Genomic DNA, 21,893 nt, shown 5'->3' on the forward strand with positions numbered 1-21,893 from the left:
GCAGACCTGGCTTCCTTCAATTCCTGCACATTCACACATGGACAGGTTTCAGCGCACCTGTACAAGCACCACGTGCCACAGACCTGCTGAGTGAGCCGCCCAACAGCTGTATCACAGGAAACTCCAGTATTCTTTTTCTTTACATTTTTTTTAATTGCCAAGTAGAATTGATGCACACAAGCATACTTATCACTTGATGACAGCAACACGAAACAGTTGTTTGCACATGTGAAATACAGATTAAACGCCACAGGCAGAGCTTTCATAGCAATTGGCCCCAAGATGGAGGCAGTTCACAAATTTGGTAGTGAGGTATTAAGTGCTCTATTTTCAGGTGATAGTGACTTTATGAGCTGACACACATGGGCCTGTGTGAGATGTTCAAATTTGCCTGTTTTGAAAGCTTATCAGTTCTGATCACTGGGAAAGCTTCTCTCTATAGGAAAACTGAGCTTCTATGTGCAAAATCCTCACTGCCCCATTGCCTCCTCCAATTAATCATCATCTCCTCCATTTCCAGGGCACATCTAGGTTCCCATGGAGCCCTGATTTGCCCTGAGATGGGTCTACTGCATCTTCTGCTGGGGTTGGGGACTTGAAGCCTGTGGGACAAACATGGCCCTCCTGGCTTCTCTGTCTGACTCTTGGGAATCTCCTGAGACCACAGCCCTCATGAGTCCTGCTCCATGCTCTCCTCGAGTGGTTTTGCCAACCTTGGATTTGTCCTTGAACAAATCCAATGCCTTGCTTACTTTTGTCTCTGGCCCTGTGCACCACCGGCATGTGACCCCCCCCAAAAGATTGACCAAGTGGGAATGTGGCCCTCAGAATGAAAAAGTTATCTCACCTCTGAACTAGATTTCAAAAGAATACCTGAGAAACTGAGTAATTTTTAAGTATGTATGTATACGTGTGTGTGTGTGTGTGTGTGTCTGTGTCGTCTAAGTCGTCTGTGTCTGTGTACAATCCAGTTCAACACAGTTTAAAAGTGCCTGCCTTAAAAATGTAATCATATCTGATGTCCTGAACGCATTCCACCCTAAATGCTAGGGTGGTTAGCTAAATGCTAACCATTCAAAATAGTCTTACATGGAGCTGTGTCTATTTCAACTGATGTGTTTGTGGAAAATGGTATTATTCACCGTGACTAATAGTATGAGAATCTGGATCTTGGCTATTGCGTGCAGTTGAACAACTCCTTGATTATTTTTACACCCTAAAGTCTTTCGGTTTTTAATGGCAATTCACACCAGCTACAATAACGAGAATACCCTGTGGTGTCTGTTAGCAGTACATGTAGAGCTAGTTGATATTTTAGCATGACTCTTTCAGATCCATATACTTTACTTCAATCGAAAAATTATATTGCATCTGATTAATATGGCCTATCTATATTGGTGTAAAATCGAGAAACATGTTTATCTTTTTTTAGATCCTGGGGAGAAAGCTTTCACATTTTGGATAAGCAATCAGGAAAAAAAAGTCTCTCCCCCCCCCCTTCTTGACCTTGCTTACTATTGTTTATTTTTTATTTTTGAAAAATAATAATAATATTAAAACATACTAATAGATACATAGAAATATACATACACACATACATACATTCTCCCACACATTGTGTAGAAAATGATTGGTTATGACTATAAATAACATTTTACATTCCTTCTCACCCCTCTACCACCCTTAACCTCCACCACCCTTCCACCCCCTCCCCACCTCACCCAGTGCTGGGCTTCCAATCTTCTCAGCTGCAATATCTTCTATCTTCTATAATTTCTCTTGTATACTATTAATTATACTATTATTTTCAGTACTAATATTTTGAATTCCTTCTTTTCTCCTTCTAACTTACTTTTCACATGGAACTTATTTCATTCTGATAGGAGTTCAGGTCTTTCAATATAATTTTGTATATATCCCCTAAAGGCATTCCATTCCTTTTCCAACCTGTCCTTTGAGATCGAGAAACATGTTTATCTTTTTTTAGATCCTGGGGGGAAAGCTTTCACATTTTGGATAAGCAATCAGGAAAAAAAAGTCGCCGTCCCCCCCACACTTCTTGACCTTGCTTACTATTGGGTGTAGTAACTCATGAGGACAGGACATGATAATGCTTGTGTTTTCCAATACTTCCAATACAGCACCCCATCCTTATGGTAAGGATCAATAGATTTAAAAGCGGAGCTTTGACAAGATTTTGAGCTGTAAATGCAGAAGGAAAACTGGCAAGCAACTTACCTTGGCAGAGCACTCAAGATCCCTGGATTTTTGTTTTCACTTAGCTGAGTCACTACTCAGCACAAATCGGAGCCACTACAGTCCAGTGTTTAGCAAATGGCTTATTGTCAACATTGCCTGTGGAAGCCAATCCAGTCACTTTCTGTCAAGACTCGCCATTTATCAAAAGCATTTAGTCTGTCAAAGATTTGACTATTAGATGAAAAGCATATTGTTCTAGGACTGTTCTAGCATTATTAGCAAACGCTGCAGCTGGAAACAACAAACTCTCCAGCTGTGTGCCTACATGAACTTACCTGCAGTTGAACAGCTTATAACAACCTAAATCTTATGGGCATTGCTCTGGTAGTTGCATCACTGGGGGTGGTGTTTTGTTGTTGTTTTTACAGAATATGGTAAGATCATTTGTTTACACCCCCAACACCACATTCCTTTGGTATCATAATGTCATGTTCTAGGACTTTGTGGTGGTAGAACAATTAGAAGAACTACAAACACTGACTTGCTGGAGCAAGCCAGTCTTAAGATCAAGTCATAAGAAGACCCATTAGGAAGGAAGGGATTACTGTACTGCCAATAGAAAAAATATCTCTTACATTGCTCAGCTTTACAAACCCCACCATGATACATTTCTAAAGTCTTTTCAGAACACATACACGGATATACAGTGGTACCTCGGGTTAAGAACTTAATTCATTCTGGAGGTCCGTTCTTAACCTCAAACTGGTCTTAGCCTGAGGTACCACTTTAGCTAATGGGGCCTCCCATTGCCACTGTGCCACTGCTGCACGATTTCTGTTCTCATCCTGAAGCAAAGTTCTTAACCTGAGGTACTATTTCTGGGTTAGCGGAGTCTGTAACCTGAAGCGTCTGTAACCTGAGGTACCACTGTATTTTGCAACAGTCTTAATGTCCCCATACGACCCAGAGTAAGGATATTGAAGATATATTTGTATATATAACTATGTATTCATTACCTTATTTAATCTATCAATTATATTTGTTCAGATTCATGTGACTTTAACAACTACAGCTTGTGGAGTATGCAAACCAATTATTTATATCACAGTGTGTTTGGCAGAAGAATTCTGTCTCCAGGTCCATTTAGTCCTAAGCTTTTTGCAAAATCTGCTGTTTACTTGAATCGGTAGCTATGCTAGGTTTACATCATTTGAGATATGAAGAACAGAAAACAATTTGTTTGGTTTGCCTGGCATTCATAGGGCAGTTGGCCTAAGAAACTGCACTACACAGAGTTAGAGCAACGGCCCTTTTATCTCAGTACTGTCTGCCCTGATTGCCAGCGACTTTTATAGAATTTCACACTAGTGGTGATAGCCAAAGAAAGTTGGTTTGTGCTTCAAAACGCCCTACTTGAATCTGAAATGTAAACTATCCCACTTATACCCATGTTCTTTTGGAACTTGGATCTCAAAATTAAAGTCAATATCCAAATTTTGAGTTTCTTAAAAATAATCTAAGATGCAGAGTCTATTCTTAGCACTATGCAGCAGCTGGAAAACTAGTGATGATAAGCAACCTCTGGATTGAATTGGATTTTCTGAGCTTTCTCAGAGAAGGTTGAGATTTTCTGTGAGGTTGCTGAGTCCAAGGAAGCTTAGAAAGATACCCATGGGAGATCTTCCTCAGTACTCTTTTATGACTGGTGCGTCGTCCTCCCAAATGGCTTAAATGTTATTTGACAATTGCAGAGATTTAATCCTTAAATTATTAGTTTCCTAGCACAACAGAGGCTCAAGAGTGTGCAGAGACCACCCACTGTTGCAGGGGAGCCTGGGAACTGTACTTTTAAATGGAAATATGTAGTTCCTGATGTTGTGTACTGAATTGCAGGCACAGCACTGTAACAGAGCAGCCAGGAAATAGTTAAAGGAGGTAGTGATTGCTTTTAATTAGTTTCACCTGGGTTGGCTATGCTAGCCCAAGTGCCTATATATAGCAGCAGGGTTTGTGTTTGTGAGTGTCTTTTACTTGCTTGCTGCCATGAATAAATGTGTTACTATTCTATCACTGGCTGGACTCACTTTATAACACTGGCGACGAGGATGGGATCTAGCCAGTGAACTGCCGCCATGACAGAGACCAACAGCAACGCCCAGGAGGGATCGGCTGGCAATATGGCAACACGTGGCTCAATTGAGGAATTTAATGTCAATGAGCCAGGAGAATGGAGTGATTATTGTGACAGACTTAAGTTTTACCTCCGTGCTAATAGAATTACCAGTGCTGAGGAGCGAAGGGATACGTTCCTCAGTGTGTGCGGAAAGGCTACTTTTAAATTAGCAAAGAACCTTATCTCCCCGGCCACACTTGAGTCAAAGACTTTTGAGGAATTGACTGCGGTGCTTGGCAACCATTTTGAGCCGGCGCCTTCACAATTGGCCTGCCGGCAGATGTTTTACCAGCGGTACCAGCAGAGTGGAGAGTCGGCGTCATCGTTTGTGGCTGCCTTGAGGGAACTCACCCGCTGTTGTGAGTTCCACGATCTGGAGGAGATGCTGAGGGATCGTTTTGTGTGTGGCCTGTGTGATGAGAGGCTGCAGAGGGAATTGGTTGCCAAGAAGTCTTTGACCTTCCAGGAAGCTTATGACTTTGTCATCTCCCGGGAGGGGGCAGACCGCACAGTTCGAGAGCTCCGTGGTGGACAGGCGACTGGTGTGCATGCGGTGGAGACTGACACAGAGGAAGGCGTGTCGGACGAGGTAACGGGGGGAGCATTGAAGGTGTTTCAGTCCTCCCGCCGGCAGCAAGGAAGTCGACAGCTTGATCATCGCCGACTGCTGGCCCAGTCGTCCCCCAAGAGCTGTGACAGTTGCGGAAAAGCACACGAGCGACGGTTTTGCAGGTTCCGCAACGCCCAGTGTCGGAAGTGTAAGAGGATGGGCCATATTGCCCGAGTCTGTCGGGCTGGAAACCGAGTGCTGCGAGATGGAGTGGAGAGAGATCGAGAGACTGGAGATCGTTCAAGAGAGAGACTGAGGTGCTGGGGCTCAGAGCCTGAGATTGTGGGTCAGTGTTCTTCAACCCGTATTCAGCCCCAAAGTGATAGTGTACGGCCACCACCAAGGATCACGAAAGTGGTTCGCATAGAGGGGGTGCCCTGTGAACTGGAAGTGGACTCTGGGTCGGGGTTCACGATTGTTTCAGAGCCCACTTTCCGCAGGTTTTGCCCCAAAGCGGGCCGCGATTGTCTTCGTCCCCTGGATTTCTTTTTAAGAGACTTTAATCAGAATCCGGTGCCTGTCCTAGGTGTTGGGGATTTTCGCGTCCAGCACAGAAAATTTAAAGGCAAATTGCGAATTGTGGTTGCAGGGGGCCGGCGGCCGGACTTATTGGGGCGTGATTGGTTTGAGGCCTTCGGCATCCGCCTAGAGGGGGCCCACAGAATAGAGTCGGCACCGTCTTCTTTTGAGGCATTGTGCCAGGAGTTCGCAGCTGTTTTTGACGGACAATTGGGACGATACACAGGGCCGCCGGTGTCCTTCGATCTGGACCCGGCTGTTTGCCCTATCCGACTGAAGCCGCGCCGTGTGCCCTTTGCATTGAAGCCGAGGATCGATGAAGAGTTGGACAAGCTTGTGGAGCAGGGGGTGCTGGAGCCCGTCTCGCATGCCCGCTGGGAGACTCCAATCGTGTGCCCTTTGAAGGCAAACGGCGCAGTACGGATCTGCGCGGATTACAAGTGCACTCTGAATAAGGCACTGCAGCAAAATGCCTACCCGGTGCCAGTGGTAAGCCACGTGCTCGCGTCCCTGGCAGGGGGGCAGATTTTTGCAAAATTAGACCTGGCGCAGGCCTACCAACAGCTCCCGGTAGACGACGCCACAGCGGAGGCGCAGACAATTGTTACTCACCGGGGAGCATTTCGAGTTAAGCGTTTGCAGTTTGGGGTCAGCGTGGCCCCAGGAATTTTTCAGGGACTGATGGAGCGACTACTTAAGGGAATCCCGGGGGTAATTCCCTATTTTGATGATATACTAGTCGCCGGGGTGTCCTCAGAGGAACTGATTTCCCGCCTCCGTGAAGTTCTGGCCCGCCTTGCAAAAGCTGGCCTTAAGGTTAAGCGGGAGAAGTGCTTCTTGGGAGTTCCCCAAGTAGAGTTCCTGGGGTTCCTGGTTGACGCCAAGGGTATCCATCCTACTTCTGCGAAAGTTACTGCCATCAGGAGTGCGCCAGCCCCACAGTCAAAGAAAGAGCTGCAGTCGTTCTTGGGGCTTCTCAATTTTTATCATGCCTTCCTTCCACATAAGGCGTCTATCGCGGAACCACTACATCGTCTGCTTGATGACCGGGGAACTTGGAAGTGGGGGCAGCGGGAAGCTGCTGCTTTCGCCGCAGTAAAGGACTTACTTTCGTCCGATAGTGTTCTTACCCATTTCCGTGAAGATCTGCCTTTGTCGTTGGCTTGTGATGCATCTCCTTACGGGATTGGAGCCGTGCTGAGCCACCGGTTACCGGATGGGCGGGAGGCTCCCATTGCTTATTTTTCTCGAACTTTGTCGTTGGCCGAGAGGAACTATGCTCAAATTGACCGGGAGGCTCTGGCATTGGTCGCAGGAGTAAAAAAGTTCCATGATTATGTTTATGGGCGCCCGTTCGAGCTTGTGACTGACCACAAGCCGCTGCTAGGGTTGTTTGCGCCAGACCGTCAAACACCGCAGATCTTGTCAGCCCGCATGTTGCGGTGGGCCATGTTTTTGTCAGCCTACACGTATGAACTGGTGCATCGAGCGGGTAAAGCCCTGGGCCATGCAGACGCCCTCAGTCGGTTGCCATTGCCAGAGCCGGCTGAGGATCCATCACCGGCTTATGGCGTTATGTCCTTGGAAGACCTGCCGCAACCCCCTGTTAGTGTTGCAGATGTGGCTGCTTTTTCAGCCAAAGATCGCACTTTGGTGCGTGTTTTGGACTGGGTGTGGAGGGGGTGGCCGGAGGGCAAGGTCACAGAGGAATTCCGGCCATACGAGTCCCGGCGAGATGAACTGTCAGCTCATAAAGGGTGTCTATTGTGGGGGAGCCGGGTTGTGATCCCCCCAAAGCTGCGACAGCGAGTGTTGGAAGCACTGCACGAGGGTCATCCGGGAATTGTAAGAATGAAGGCATTGGCTCGCAGCTACGTGTGGTGGCCGAAAATGGATGAGGCCATCGAAGAATGGGTGCGGAAGTGTTGTCCGTGCCAAGAATCAAGGCCAGTAATGCCTCAAGCCCCGGTGCACCCATGGGAAGTTACCAAGGAGCCATGGTCACGTTTACATGTGGACTTTGCAGGGCCATTTCAGGGCCAGACATTCTTGATTGTGGTAGATTCACACTCCAAATGGCTGGAGGTTATACCAGTGACCCGCATGACCTCAGGTGTTGTTATACGGAACCTGAGAGCCTTGTTTGTGACCCACGGGCTGCCTGACACTCTCGTGTCAGATAATGGGGCACAGTTTACATCAACTGAGTTCAAGGATTTTATGGACGTTAATGGAATCCGCCATGTCACCTCGGCCCCATTCCACCCGTCTACAAATGGTCAAGCAGAAAGAATGGTGCGCACCACTAAGGACGCGCTGCGGCGGATAGTCTACGGAGATTGGCACCAGCGACTCTCATCCTTTTTACTATCACAGCATGTAACACCACACTCAACAACTGGGAGGAGCCCAGCAGAGTTACTGATGAGGAGGCGCCTGACGACTCGCTTAGATAGACTGCATCCGGATCGTGCGGCGGATCGGCCGCAGGAGGCTATCAAGGCACCTCGTATTTTCCAACAGGGGGACCCTGTTTATACTAAGAACTATGGGTCCGGCCCTGCATGGATTCCAGCCACAGTTTCCAGGCCAACTGGCCCTGTGTCATACGAGGTTGAGGCAGACGGCACAGGTAGTCTTCGTCGCCATGTCGACCAACTACGGCAGCGGTGGCCCGTCCAGGAGGATGAATTGTCCACAAGGGAAGTGGAGCAATTGCCAGGGCAGGTCAACAGAGAACCAGCAGTCACCCATCCCCCTGAGGCAGTTGAAGTCCAAATGGGAGACAGTGAGGCCGGGCCGGTAGAGGCTGAGAGGGGAACCGAGCCACGGCTAGAAGTTGAAGAGACCCAGGCGGGGGGCAGCCCCCGGGAGTCCGAGCTCAGACAGTCTCAGAGGGTGCGAACCCGTCCGCGATATCTGAAGGACTTTGACTGTGGGTTGGTACGGGGGGATGGGGGCCAAGTGTTTCATTGTGTGTGTCATGCTCGATGTTGTTGTTTTTATCCACAATCGGGTTGTTCTTGGCTAAGAGGGGAGGGGTGTTGTGTACTGAATTGCAGGCACAGCACTGTAACAGAGCAGCCAGGAAATAGTTAAAGGAGGTAGTGATTGCTTTTAATTAGTTTCACCTGGGTTGGCTATGCTAGCCCAAGTGCCTATATATAGCAGCAGGGTTTGTGTTTGTGAGTGTCTTTTACTTGCTTGCTGCCATGAATAAATGTGTTACTATTCTATCACTGGCTGGACTCACTTTATAACACCTGATTTTTCACTTGTAATCTTAAAACCATGTGCTTCCATTGCCCCAAGGACTCCACCTTGCTTCACAAGAAAGTCTGAGGGATCGTCAAGCCTTGTGGAACACTGGGCGGCTTACAGAATATATAAAACATAATAAAGCACCAAACATTAAAAAATTCCCGATACAGGGCTGCCTTCAGATGTCTTTGGAAAGTTGTATAGTTCTTTATCTTGACATCTGAAGGGAGGGTGTTCCACAGGGAGGGCACCACTGCCGAGAAGGCCTTCTGCCTGGTTCCCTGTAACTTCGCTTTTCGCAGTGAGGGAACCAGCAGAAGACCCTCGGAGAAGGACCTCATAAGGCTTGGTGTGAAAATTATAATCTATAAATATTCCCTTAAGTGATGGATCTTTTTAAAAATAAAAATAAATAAAAATAAAATCTGAATGTGTTTTCAAAGTCAAGATCTAGTAGTTAATGACTTTGACATGGAGAAACTTACCATTAACAGCAACATATTTTTGCTGAGTGCAAACATCCTCTACTTCCCAGCATTTGATGGTTTTTGATGGTATCTGCTGAGTCTGACAAGTTATTTTTCTGCTGGGCATTTTTGACCAGCTGCTGCATTTAGGGTATTAAAAATACAGTGGTACCTTGGTTCCCGAATGACTTGGCTCCCAAACAAATTGGCTCCTGAACACCGCAAACCTGGAAGTGAGTGTTTTGGTTTGCGAATGTTTTTCGGATGCCGAACATCCAACGCAGCTTCTGTGGCTTCCGCTAGAGTGAAGAAAGCTCCTGCAGCCAATCAGAAGCCGCGCCTTGGTTTTCAAACCATTACAGGAGTAGAACGAACTCCCAGAACGGATTACATTTGAGAACAAAGGTAACACTGTATTTGTGTTGTACCTGTTGCTTAGTTTCATACAGTATTTTGTACCTTAATTTTCTATAGTTGCCTTGAATCTCTCTTAGCATATAAGTCAGGGGTGGGCCAGATCTTTATCTTCTTCCACCCCATGGGTCAACTTTGATAGGTGGGTAGGGCTGGCCACCTGCCAGTCATCTGATATAATGAAAATGTCAGGTGACTAAGAGGTGGCCCATCTTGCCCACCTGTCAAAATTAATCCACAGGGGTGGGACCTGCTTTTTACCAGCACATCTCATAAATGCAATAAATCATCTTCATTATGAGCATAAGGTGACCCACTTATCTGTGGTACCTTCCCATAGTGGGTACACCCACATTTCTTGTTGGTAATGGGAATGTGGTAGATGTAGCAGATACTACAAGCACCCATGCATTTGTATGCATGATGTGTGTTTCTCTATGGTAAACACTCATCAGTCACCAGCACATGTTTAAATATTCAAGGTTAACCTACCGGTACTTTACAATATAACTGCCAACTTTCAAGTAGCAATTATATTTTGCTAGTATTGAACTCATTTCAATTCATCAAGCCCTTTTGGGACCCTGTTACCAGACCTGTGTGCACACTTGGAATCTGGTTGTTTTCGCTACAAATAGTTATCTGTGTTTGTGGTAATATAGAAGAGATTGTGACACAGCAGAAAGAACAACTACACAACCCCTGCTTTCAAGAGGGAGCTGGAAGTATTCAGAGACAAGGTCTCCCACTCAATCCCTTTCCATTTTCTTTTATTATTTGAAGTTTGTATTGTGAAAACTAGGAATAAATGTCTTCCCATCAGAGCAGAGTTACCAGTAACTTAAAAGTGCCACTTTGGAACTGAACAATATTTGTTTGATGGAAAATTGGTATGAGGCAACACAAAGTGTTGGGATGATGGAAGATAATGCAGATATAAGCTGAGGCAGTGTTCTCTGTGCAAACTGAGAGTGGCCCATAATTCCTGAGGCATTTTAAAGGAGTATGGGAGCCACACTCGGGCTGTGTAAAGGGCCAGTTAGGCTAGTGTCTTACTTGTGGCCTTTTGCTTGGATAGCCTTTTGTCTGCTTCTATCAGAGCCAACTTACAATCACATTTAATAGAATCTTTTTAAACAAATGCACAGTATTTCTTTGAGAAGTAGGGACTTTCCTCACACCTCTCCTGGGCTTGCTAGCTGAAATGAATTCTTACTAAGGCAGTGTAAAAAAAAAAGATGTTTCTCCATGTGGGTTTTTTTTTTTTTTTAATGTGTTGACTGGCAAGGTTACTCTTACACTGAATTTATTATAAGTGCTTATTTGCTAAGGTGGATTGCCTGATTGACGTGACCTTTTCCTCTTCAACTATTTCAAGCCCCTAAAAAAATTGAGGCTCAAGGGAGATACTTATTTTGCCTGTTAGTAAACCCAACCCTGCAGCCCCACAGTGTGTGAGAGTGGCACCTGGGTCAAGTGTAAAGAAGAGAAAACTAGAGATATGTGAAACTAGTGACTTTATTTCTGCAGAATTCCCCATAATTGTGACTTAATGTCAGAATGCCAATAGGGCATTATGGTTATCCTTACTTTTCCAAACAACACTCTTGTTTAAGCCGTGAAAGAGCAGTTGTACACATGGACATGTGTTACAATAGAGCTGGCAAATGCATGCTTGTATTTTACATATGCAAATTCATACACCATTTCGGCGGCCGCTGACTCCATGACTTACATTTTCAGCACTAAGTGTGCATTATCCAGTTCGCACAAAAAGGCTGCAAACAGCAGCAGCAAAACTGACAAGCTTTCTTCCCACCTGCCAGTGGAGAGAAGCCCCTTCACTGCAGAGGTGAAACTGACAAGGGGTTTCAAATCCCTTTCCAATTTCACCTCTACCTAAAAGAGCCACTCAGGTCTCACTACAGAGGTGGGAGGGAAGCTTGTAAATTTGACTTCTTAGGTTTTCAGCTTGTGCACACAATTGTCCAAGTGACTGGATCATATATTCAATCACATCTAGTTTTTCTTCTGATATTTCCCCCTCTCCAGTATGACAAAAAATGCACATGTAACCACCATTATATGCCCCCTGATATGAGTTAAATCAGCTAGAAGGAAGGTCTGCGATAGTCTGAGATATTTGTCAACACCAGCAGAGCTACAATATATCATTGTAAAATAAAAGTCCTGGTAGATTAGGGCAGATTATCTGCACATCCTGGTAGTTCAATGAAAACCAAACCAGAAACTTTTATTTTACCCAGCCATTTTGTACTTTCTAAACACTGAACTGTTATGAGCATTCTCATTCTAATCTACCGGTAGTTTTTCCCATGAAGACTGTATTGAAATTCTGCAAAGAGCTCTCTCTCTCTCTCTCCCCCTCCCTCCCTCTCCCTCTCCCCTCCAACATTTCTCTGATGAAAATAGGGACTCCCTATTAAATAAATAAATAAATATCCCGCCTGTATGACTGGGTTGCCCCAGCCACTCTGGGTGGCTTCCAATATATATAAAAGCATAATAAAACATTTAAAAAACTTTCCTGTACAGAGCTGCCTTCAGATGGCTTCAATGTTGGATAACTCCATACCCGCCAACATTTCTCTGATGAAACTAGGGATGTCCTAAGGGAAAACGGGACATTCTGGGATCAAATAAGAAACTGGGACAGCTTCTATAGATCTGGGACCATCTCTGGAAAATAGGGACACTTGGAGGGTCTGTCTGTCTCTGTGTGGTATACCTGGATTGTCAAGCTTTCCCATTTAATGACTGTATCAAAGAAGTTCTTTGTTAGCTCTGTAAAAACAAAGTGCATCCTTTTTGTGCATTGTGTGAGAATTAAACTCCACAAGCATTGTGCAGAGAATCACCTGGACTGCAGCTCATTTACTGGGGCTTTCTCTGTTCCTTCTCACGAGACCAATAACTTCACAGAACAGGCAATTGACAGTGGGACATTACTTTAAGGCATTTTATTGGATTTCAGATTTTGAGCACTTTTTATGGGGATTTGGTCCTTTCCGTTTGCAAACACATTGAGGAGTTTGCTCTTCAGTCTCCTCTGCTTCAAATGCAGTCACATCACCCCATCCCTGTTTCCCAAGAAGTCACATCTTTGAAAGGAGTGCACCTAATTTTTAGTTAATCCTTCATGCTTGTTTTCAGAATCTTACGCTGGTAGAGAAGCATCTTCTTGCTATATCTGAAGATTGTTTGGAGAGAAAAAGATGGTGAAAGTAATGTGGTTAAAAGTTTTCTCCGAAGTGTTTGATCTATTCAATATCCTTAGGTAGCATTCGTGTTTGAGCTCATCGCTATGTGGGTCATTAAGAGGCAGTAGTTTGTTGTTGAGTAGGCCAAACAAGAGAAAGCCAAGTATACTTCTTTCTGCTACCTCTTAGACTGAACAATTTAGGTTTATATGCTGGCATTTAAACAGCTTTATTATTTTCCTATTTCTATGGATTCAACATCTGTCAACTATTCATGAACTTCACCCATTGCACAAAATGATCAGTGATACCAAAACACATAATTAGTGGGTCTATGGATGAAATGTGAACCTTACCTAGTTTGTGATAGTGTTTCTGTAGGGTTGCCTGAAAATCTGGACTCAAAAGTTGTTGAGCTTTTTTAAGTTTGCCCAAAGTTGCTGGCATAAACGCAAAAAAATGCTGTTTTTGAGCAATTTTTAAAGGGAAATCACGAAAATGACACATGTCTGGATTTCCCCAGACATTTCACTGATTTCTGCCTAGGCACTGCTTCCAACTGCAGTACTGTATTCCGGTTATGACCTCAAAATTCTGGATGTATGGCAACACTTTCTTCAGCATTATTTCCATTGTAGCTTTTCACTTACAAAAACCTACTCTCAGTTTTGACAGCACCGCTGCTACTTGGCCAAAGATACTTTTATTTGCTTTCTTTCTACAGTACTGATTTTGAAGATGTGTGTGCTAATGTACTTAAACACCACAGCCCTTTGAATGCTTCCCCCACCCCAGCTTAAATAGCAGGGTACACAGAGCAAAATGCTGATTTTTCTACATGTGCTAGCAACAGATTTTGCATAGCAACACGCAACAGCTGTGTGCACTGCATATCTCATTGTGGTTCAAAGTATAATTTAGTTGTCAAAAGAATATAATAAAGCCCTGGTAACTCTCCCTGTTTGACGTCTGTCTTTATGCAAAGAGAAATTCTATGGATGTTGTCCAAATATACCGGTAAATGGCAGCAAATTAGCCAAAGATCTACAAGGGGCTGAGCCATCAGTCTTTGGGACAGAAGTGTAGAACTGGATCAGTATCATTCAAAAGAGCAATTTTATTTTATATTTTGAGAGAGATACACTTGGTCTTTGGAATGTCGTGAGACCACTCTCATTCCAAAGATTGGACTTGCACCTGAAATCCACTTAATATTTGGAATGTAGTGAGTGCTAGCCCTTGATGGAAAATGTTGATACAAGCTGTGCAAACTTCATTGGTATATAATTTCAGCTATTTGTGAAAATATGACTTGTTTTATTCGTTTAGTCTCATCCACATGCACTGAGCTTTAGGTTAAAATAAATCAGGTGACCTTTGTTTATTATTCATTTGAGAAATGTCTGTATTGCCATTCATTGTTGCTATTATCAGGCGGGTTACAAACAAAAAAGATAAAGATACAACTGAACAGGAGCAGATAAAAATACATCAGTTAAAAACATAGATTATATACACATGCTACAGCAATACATAATGTTGTAGGTCATGGGTAGGCAAACGAAGGGCTGGTGGACGGATGCAGCCCAATCGCCTTCTAAATCTGGCGCTCGGATGGCCCGGGAATCAGTGTGTTTTTACATGAGTAGAATGTGTGCTTTTATTTAAAATGCATCTCTGGGTTATTTGTGGGGCATAGGAATTCGTTCACCACCATCCCCCCCAAAATATAGTCTGCCCCCCCCAAGGTCTGAGGGACAGTTGACCGGCCCCTTGCTGAAAAAGTTTGCTGACCCCTATTGTAGGTCATCCCATTGCACAACTCAAGTAACTGGCATCACATACCGTAAATGCCTGAGAAAATAGATATATTTTAAGTTGGCACTGAAAAGAAGTCACATCAACCACACCTCAGAGGGAGCAGGGAGGGCAGTCTATAAGTGAGGCCCCACCACAAAGAGGGCTCTTTTCCAGCGTCATTGCACCCATCCTGGTAACAAGACGTTGAGAATGGCTTTCCCTGAAGATCTCAACACCAGGGCAGACTCACATTGCTCTTTTCGTCATTTGTGTCATCATCCCGTGCACATTTGCAAAGTTGGTTAATATTGCTTGCATACCACCTTAAATATCTCGAAGTGCCTTCTCTCATTTATTCTCCGCTTTGCTAAAATCTGTAGATTCAGCAAGGTTCCGTTTCTGAGATTAGTTTTCTTTGGCATGTGGAGCAGAGCACCACAAAAAAAAAAATCTAAATCTAAAATCTTTCCATATCCTGTGTATCAAACTATCTGTGATTATTTTTCAGGAGTAGTGCTTTTCAGCTGAAATGGTATGAGCGCTGCCAGTTGAAAAATATATATATGAAAAAATGTGATAGCAAGGCAGTGGAACTTTTTTTCTGCAATCTAAACTTCAGCATATCCAAGAGCAGGCCTTTGGACCTTTCAGTGAGATTTGCTTTCCCTTCTAAATATCTAAAGTCTTGCCTGTGCTGGAATTCTCTTCCTTAAAAGGCACAACAGATCCATAGCTTGAGAGGCACTTAAAAGGCTTTCCATTTTGTCAAGCTTCTGGGCACTTTGATATCAATACCTATATATCAATTTAGTGTGTTGAATACACCACAGTATTGCAAAGCTGTTGGTGGGGAAACCCGCATACACAGCCAGAGTAACATGCATGGCTGAATACACAAGACATTTTTTTCAATTTAAAACAAAGCAAAAAATGTTAAAGGCACATTTGATTGCACATCTAGCTCTCTTCCAAGTGCACATGCAGCTTTGCACTACCATAGTCTTGGTTTGTAATGTTTAACATGTTTTATAGTTTTAATCACAATTTTAACTTGATTCAATTATGTTGTTATTACTATACACCTCAAGCATTTCTGAACTGGAAAGCCAAGTTGTAAAAGGTTTCAGAAAGATGGATTTCACATGAATCCAGTATGGAAATTTTGCAGGTTTCATGACACTTCCTAGTAAATAAGGCCCCCAAACCATTTAATTCTATGAAGGTTAGTATTCTGCACAAGATTGCATGCAGATATCCAATCCTCTATATGTTTTACTACTAGTATATGTAGTAAAACTGGTATTGAGAATGCTGGGGGGCTTGGCTACAGGATATAGAATCTTACTGGTTAAGGTGAAAGGTGTTGTACAAGGAAATGATAATACTGTAATGTATTTTGATGGGGCAGAGATAAAGGAAAGGGGAAGTACCTATACAGTACTTTTTCACTTTAGCCTGCTATGTTACATACCTCATAGGGACTCAAATGCACATGCACACACATACTCATTCTTATATCAGTCGCTTTTGCACTTAGCTACTCATGAATATGTGTAGCAAAATTATATTAACATCTGTTCATGAAACACTTTTGTATGAATTTTCTCTGAATACATAACTTCTTACTGCTTTACAGGAGAAGAAAGAGTTTAGTTACATGGCCAGAACTGAATAGAGACAAAGCTTGTCATTTGATGCTTGCAGCAGGGCAAAACTGAAGGAGCAGAAACCCGTCATTTTTGTAAATGTCTTGTTTTTGTTTATTTGCCCTGCTCTGCTTCCAGAGCACATTACATAAAATCAGTAAGAAACAGCACAGTCCCTGCCTGGAGCATCAAGATTCTAAAAGACACAACACAAAAGGAAAAGGGCCCAGGAGAGAAGAAGAAAACAAGCAAGCTCAGGCACCAGTTCTTAAAAGTGTTAAAGATCTTAAAATGGTCAGCTTGAATGAAAAGGGTTCACAGGGAGAGGAAAACCTAGAGTGGTCCTGTTTCCCATCTCTTCCTCTTCTGCAGCCAGATGGAATGGGTGCTACTTGGTGGCACTTGACAGTGAGATGGAGCCAATACTCTTGTGTACATTCTCCCTCACCAATAAACACATAACTCTTAATCATGCATTTCTCATTAGGGAAGTGCAAAACTTTTCCCGTTATTTCCATAGAGAGTTCTGCTGTTACATTCCATGATTTCACATATCCACAGAAACTCGTCTTTATGATGGCACCTTCTAGTCTCCTGAAAAGGGTTGTGTTTTTCTCCCGCCTTCCTTCTCGTTTCCGCAACAGCTCGTATATCTAGCTGCCCATTCTGGAAATTTAGTTGCACAAGAACTTGGCTGTGCTCTTGAGTCCACGCTGGTCAGGATTCCCATGTGACAGCTGATGACTGCATTAGCTGTGCTGTTTTCCAAATAGATACGGCACTGAAGTGGTAATTCAGGATTATGCAATATAGATTCTGTACTGTGCTCTGCGTGAGTGCGCCTTTGAAGAATACTTGGAAACCGAGACTGGTCTGAAATGTGGCTGCCAGGTGTCAATTTGGGTTGTGCCCACTCACTGGAGAGGAAAATCCAGAGAACTCCCCTGGCTGTGGTGGAGAAATTGATCTGCACTCTTGTCAACTCTTTCTAGTTTCTCCAATTCACCACCATTCCTTGCAGGGATTCAGGATTAATTAATTAATCCACAACATTTATAAGATCAAAGAATTTTGTGCAAAGGCTGCAAACAGAAGCAGTGAAACTGATAAGTTATGCAAACATGTGTGCATGCTTGCACACACCCCCACACCCCTCTACAGTCAGTTAGTACTTTCTACTTTAAAGCTGAAACATAAAATGGCAAAGGAACTTCTAAAGAATCATTACTGTAATAGTTCAGAAATTATTTTCTTCCATCATTGCTGTCTTAATACATGGATACTGTCCAAAATACTGCACATCCAACAATACACCTGCCCCCGGCACAGTATGTACAAGAGTTTGCACTTCCAGTTTCCCCCCTGATGGAAATTAAATCAGATAGATTTAGACACAAAGAGAGAGTATGTTATACTTGTTCACACCAGGGGAACATCTGAACCTGAAAGTGGACTTTGGAGCTTCTCTCATTCCCATTGTAATGCTTTCAAGATTTACTTTGGATTTCTTGTATTTTGGCAAATATGCATTTAAAAAAACTAAATTGCATTATTGAAATAAGTACCAAATAATTATGTTTCAAGATTCAAGGTTTTATTTAATTGTTATGCTGTTTTAATGGGCTTCTTCACTGAACATTTTAATTATGGATACTGATTTTAATGTTTTGATGCAATTGTTTATTGTGTATTTTAATTATGTGTGGCTATATTTTGCAATTGATTTTATACTGTTTTTGGAAACTGCTCACAAGCCGTTTTGGCAAGTAAGCGGTATATAAATTAAATCTGATAATGATGCATTATCTAGTTAACTATGTATTTTTTGTAAGACCATTTAGTTCTATGAAATGGTGATAGGGATTTAACCAGTTACAAACCACTTCAACCCAAGGAAGCACAGCCTCAATATCACAATATAGATGGGTATATAGGTTTGACAGCTTAACATCACCACATGGCTTCAATTTAGGGATCATACACACTTTCCTCATTTTCCAGGCATGGTCTGTGCTTTAAAGCTCTGTGTCTGCGTGGCTTTCCTGTTTTTGCTCCTGAGTTTTCCCTGTGAAAACCTGCTCTTTAAAGCTGAATTGGAGCAAATGGCAATCCACTGAACACTAGGATAGTGTTTGCTGCAATTCATCTTTAAAGAGCATTTAGTGCAAATGCAACACAGCTGAATATTCCATCCTCAGTATTCTATAATTGCTACCTCGATCACAACACCCTTTAATTTACATCACAGCAGCTGAAGACGGTGGAAGCCGAAACACTTTCCTATAAGAATTCAATATTTCTGTTTTGTTCCCCTACTCTTTCCACCCCCTGCACCTCCCACACTTTTGTAAAGATATATGAAACGCAGATGATTGTGTTGACAGAAAAAAAAATCTTGAACATGCAACTGAAGTACATATTAAAAACCTTCATAAATGAATGTAACTACAACGCATTGAAAATAACATAAATTTCAAGCCAGCAAGGCAACAGTTTAACTGTCATATCGTCACTTTCTCCAGAGACTAACAGATGGAATATTCAGGTAACCCTGGAGACAACCTGCAGCCTATACAAATATGTATACAAGCTCAGTGACACAGCTCACATACTGTTGAAACTCCAACAGATTGGGCCAGATATGTGTATATGAATGCGAGCTCTTAAAGATGCATGTATAATGTCTGCACTTACATGTTTCCTGAGGAAACCGTTATGTGTGAAGCTGGTGCCAGCGGTAAGTCAAAAGTCCTTCCCTATCCCTTTCCTCCTTCAGTAACAGCTATTCAATTTAGTGGGGAGCATCACTTACCAATAGCTGAGCTGTATTTATTCCTAAAAATACACTTTCTCTTCTCTTATGACTCTCAACTCGTATATCCAGATGTTGCTCTGCTGTCAGCTAATTCTTTGCCTCTCTTCCCCACTTTGTGTCAACTGCATTAGGGACAGCAGACCTGTTTATGAAAAGGTTTTATTCTAAATCATTAACAATTGGTGGTGTTTCAAGTAACTCATTCCTTGGTCCAGAAGGGACAGTGTTTTGTCATTTTGCTTCGTGAGCTTGTAGCATTGTGAATCATCATCATCTTCTTGTTATTTAGTAGCAGTTGGGGTAACATAGGAGAAAGCTGCATCTGATCTGCAGATTTTCTCAATAAAAATTGTGTGATTTTAGTTAACCTCTCAATTTCATATCCTTCCATTATAGAGTGTAATGTACATTTTGTTAAAAAAAAAAACTTTTACACACCAGTGTTGGTCAAATTACTCTTTGTTTTGCTTTTTTTTTACTCCACTGATATTTCCATATTTGTATTGTTCAAAAGAAAAAGGATCAGTTTTTTTATTAATGTGGTGCATTTCAATATAGGCACTCTTAACAGATTTTAGTAGGGAAAGAATGATCTAGTTTGGCATCTTCTGGTTACTGAGATTAGATCAACCGTTTTGCTACAGGACAATGCTATGGTGAAATTGTGTGGGAATTATTTTGATGCAAAACATGATGTGGCTCAGCTTTCCTTTCCAGTAAGATTCCCTTTGTGATAGTTCTGACTACTGCATATACCCAGTCTTATTGATCACCCTATCTGGGGTTCAGAAGGAATAATTAGGTTAGTATTTTAAGAATTTGGCCAAACTGCGAGAGGCAGTGAAGGATAGGCATGCCTGGCGTGCTCTGGTCCATGGGGTCACAAAGAGTCGGACACGACTGAACGACTGAACAACAATTTTAAGAATACAGTGGTACCTTGGTTTAAGAACTTAATCCGTTCCGGAAGTCCGTTCTTAAACTGAGGTGCGCTTTCCCTAATGAGGCCTCCTGCTGCCGGTGCCCTTCCACTGTTTGAATTCCGTTCTTAGACCGAGGTCAAGTTTGCAAACCGGGACACTACTTCCAGTTTTGCGGAGTTCATAAACCGAATAGTTCGTAGACAGGGCTGTTCTTAAACCGAGGTACCAAAACCTTGCTGAAGCAGAACGAAAGTCCATATAGTTCTGCATCCTTTGGGCCAAACAAACACTTTTGGTGGGGGGAACCCCAAAGAAGGATTTGAGATCAACATGCCTTTCTGCCGTTTGCATCAAGCAACTGGTACTTGGAACTTGGAGGTTCCATTTTTGTCACCATAGCTTGTAAGCTGCTGAATGTTGTGAAAATAATGGCAATTAAAAAAAGGAAATAATACTATACATAGACCATGGGATTTGCTACCAGAAGACATTATGATGTCCATCCGTTTTGATGGCTTTAAAAGGGCATTGGACAAATTCATGGAGGTTAAGGCTTTCAGTGGCTACAAATTGTGATGGCTATAGATATGATATCCAGGATCAAAAAGCAGTGTGACTCCGAGTACTACAAGCTAGGGGACAACCGTGGAAGAGGACTTCTGCATCAGGTTGTCCACTGTGTGAAACAGAATGCTGAATTAGATTGGCTGTTCTCATTCAACTCTTCCCATGATTGACCTAATAAACATGATTTCGCCCCCTCCCTAATCTTCTGTCAAAGCCATCTAAGCCTGTAGCACGTTTAGTGGCAGCAAATCCATGTGAATTATGCATTGTGTGAAAAAGTACTTCCCTTTTTCTCTATCCTTTAAGACTCCACTGGGTCCCTACTAGTTGTCTTTCCCCGCTTTTTGCTTTTAAAAGAATAGCCCCCCAAACCATATGTCATAAGGGAAGTGCTTCAATCTCTTGATCATTGTTGTCACTTTTGTCCTTTTTCCAGTTTAAGGATTGATCAGAGATAGGAGATAGGATAAGTTTATCCTATTTTTTAGTATTTCATGTTGTATTGTGTTTTTACTATTTTTGTTGGGAGCCCCCCAGTGGCTGGGGCAACCCAGTCAGATGGGTGGCATATAAACAAACAAACAAACAAATATATAAATAAAATTATTATTGTTGTTAATATCTTTTATTTTTTTATTTATTATTATTATTATTTGTACACACTATGCAAAATACAACCCTAACCACTTGCTATATACAGTAAATGGAAATATTTTCCTTCTGTTGCCTTTTTCACTGCTGCTTGCAGACTGAGTTAACATTTGCATTGTGCTACCCACCTTGTTGTCAAGATGTCATTCTTGGTTAGCCATGCCAATTCGAGCTGCACCAGTGCACATGTGAAGTTGGGGATTTATGCCTCATTCGTAAATTGTGTTTCACTTACATGCATTGAACCTACCTCCTTGATTCTTTTCAGTGGAGATCTCAAAAATGGAACTTGGGAGCTGTTTTGTTGCCAGTTCACCATTTTTAAGAGGTCATTCTGGAGTTTCCCCACAGCCTGTTGGGGAGAGGTATCGGGGGATGACTTACCCCTAAACACATAGCTTGGTTTACTTACTCACATCATCAAAGGAATTTCAGAAATAGACTGGAAAGAGAAGTTGCTGAATTGCAGCTACCGGTAATTACCAAACTTAAAACCATGCAGAGACCTGGTCTGATCAAAGATATTGGATTCTTATCTCATTATACATGACAAAGCTATCTTTAGCCATCTCACCCCTTGCTTTTTCCTGTAAGACCAATTGCAGTCGTTAACAGTCATCAACAGGT

At 42.8% G+C, this 21,893-nt stretch overlaps 1 protein-coding gene across 11 annotated transcripts in view; it reads left to right on the forward strand.

Moving 5' to 3' along the window:
* Positions 1–21,893, forward strand: part of ZNF385D (zinc finger protein 385D) — a 403,634-nt gene that overhangs the window by 240,023 nt on the left and 141,718 nt on the right. The window contains exon 1 of one of the 11 annotated variants that reach the window (XM_033166286.1): positions 18,965–19,047. The exons of the other annotated variants lie outside the window; for them this stretch is intronic. Coding sequence (XP_033022177.1) covers positions 18,984–19,047 — 64 coding nt within the window. The 5' untranslated portion in view covers positions 18,965–18,983. Of the gene's footprint in view, positions 1–18,964; positions 19,048–21,893 lie in introns of those variants that run through there. 11 annotated transcript variants of the gene reach the window in all.

This window comes from Lacerta agilis, chromosome 12, assembly GCF_009819535.1.
Source record: "Lacerta agilis isolate rLacAgi1 chromosome 12, rLacAgi1.pri, whole genome shotgun sequence".
Taxonomy (NCBI): domain Eukaryota; kingdom Metazoa; phylum Chordata; class Lepidosauria; order Squamata; family Lacertidae; genus Lacerta; species Lacerta agilis.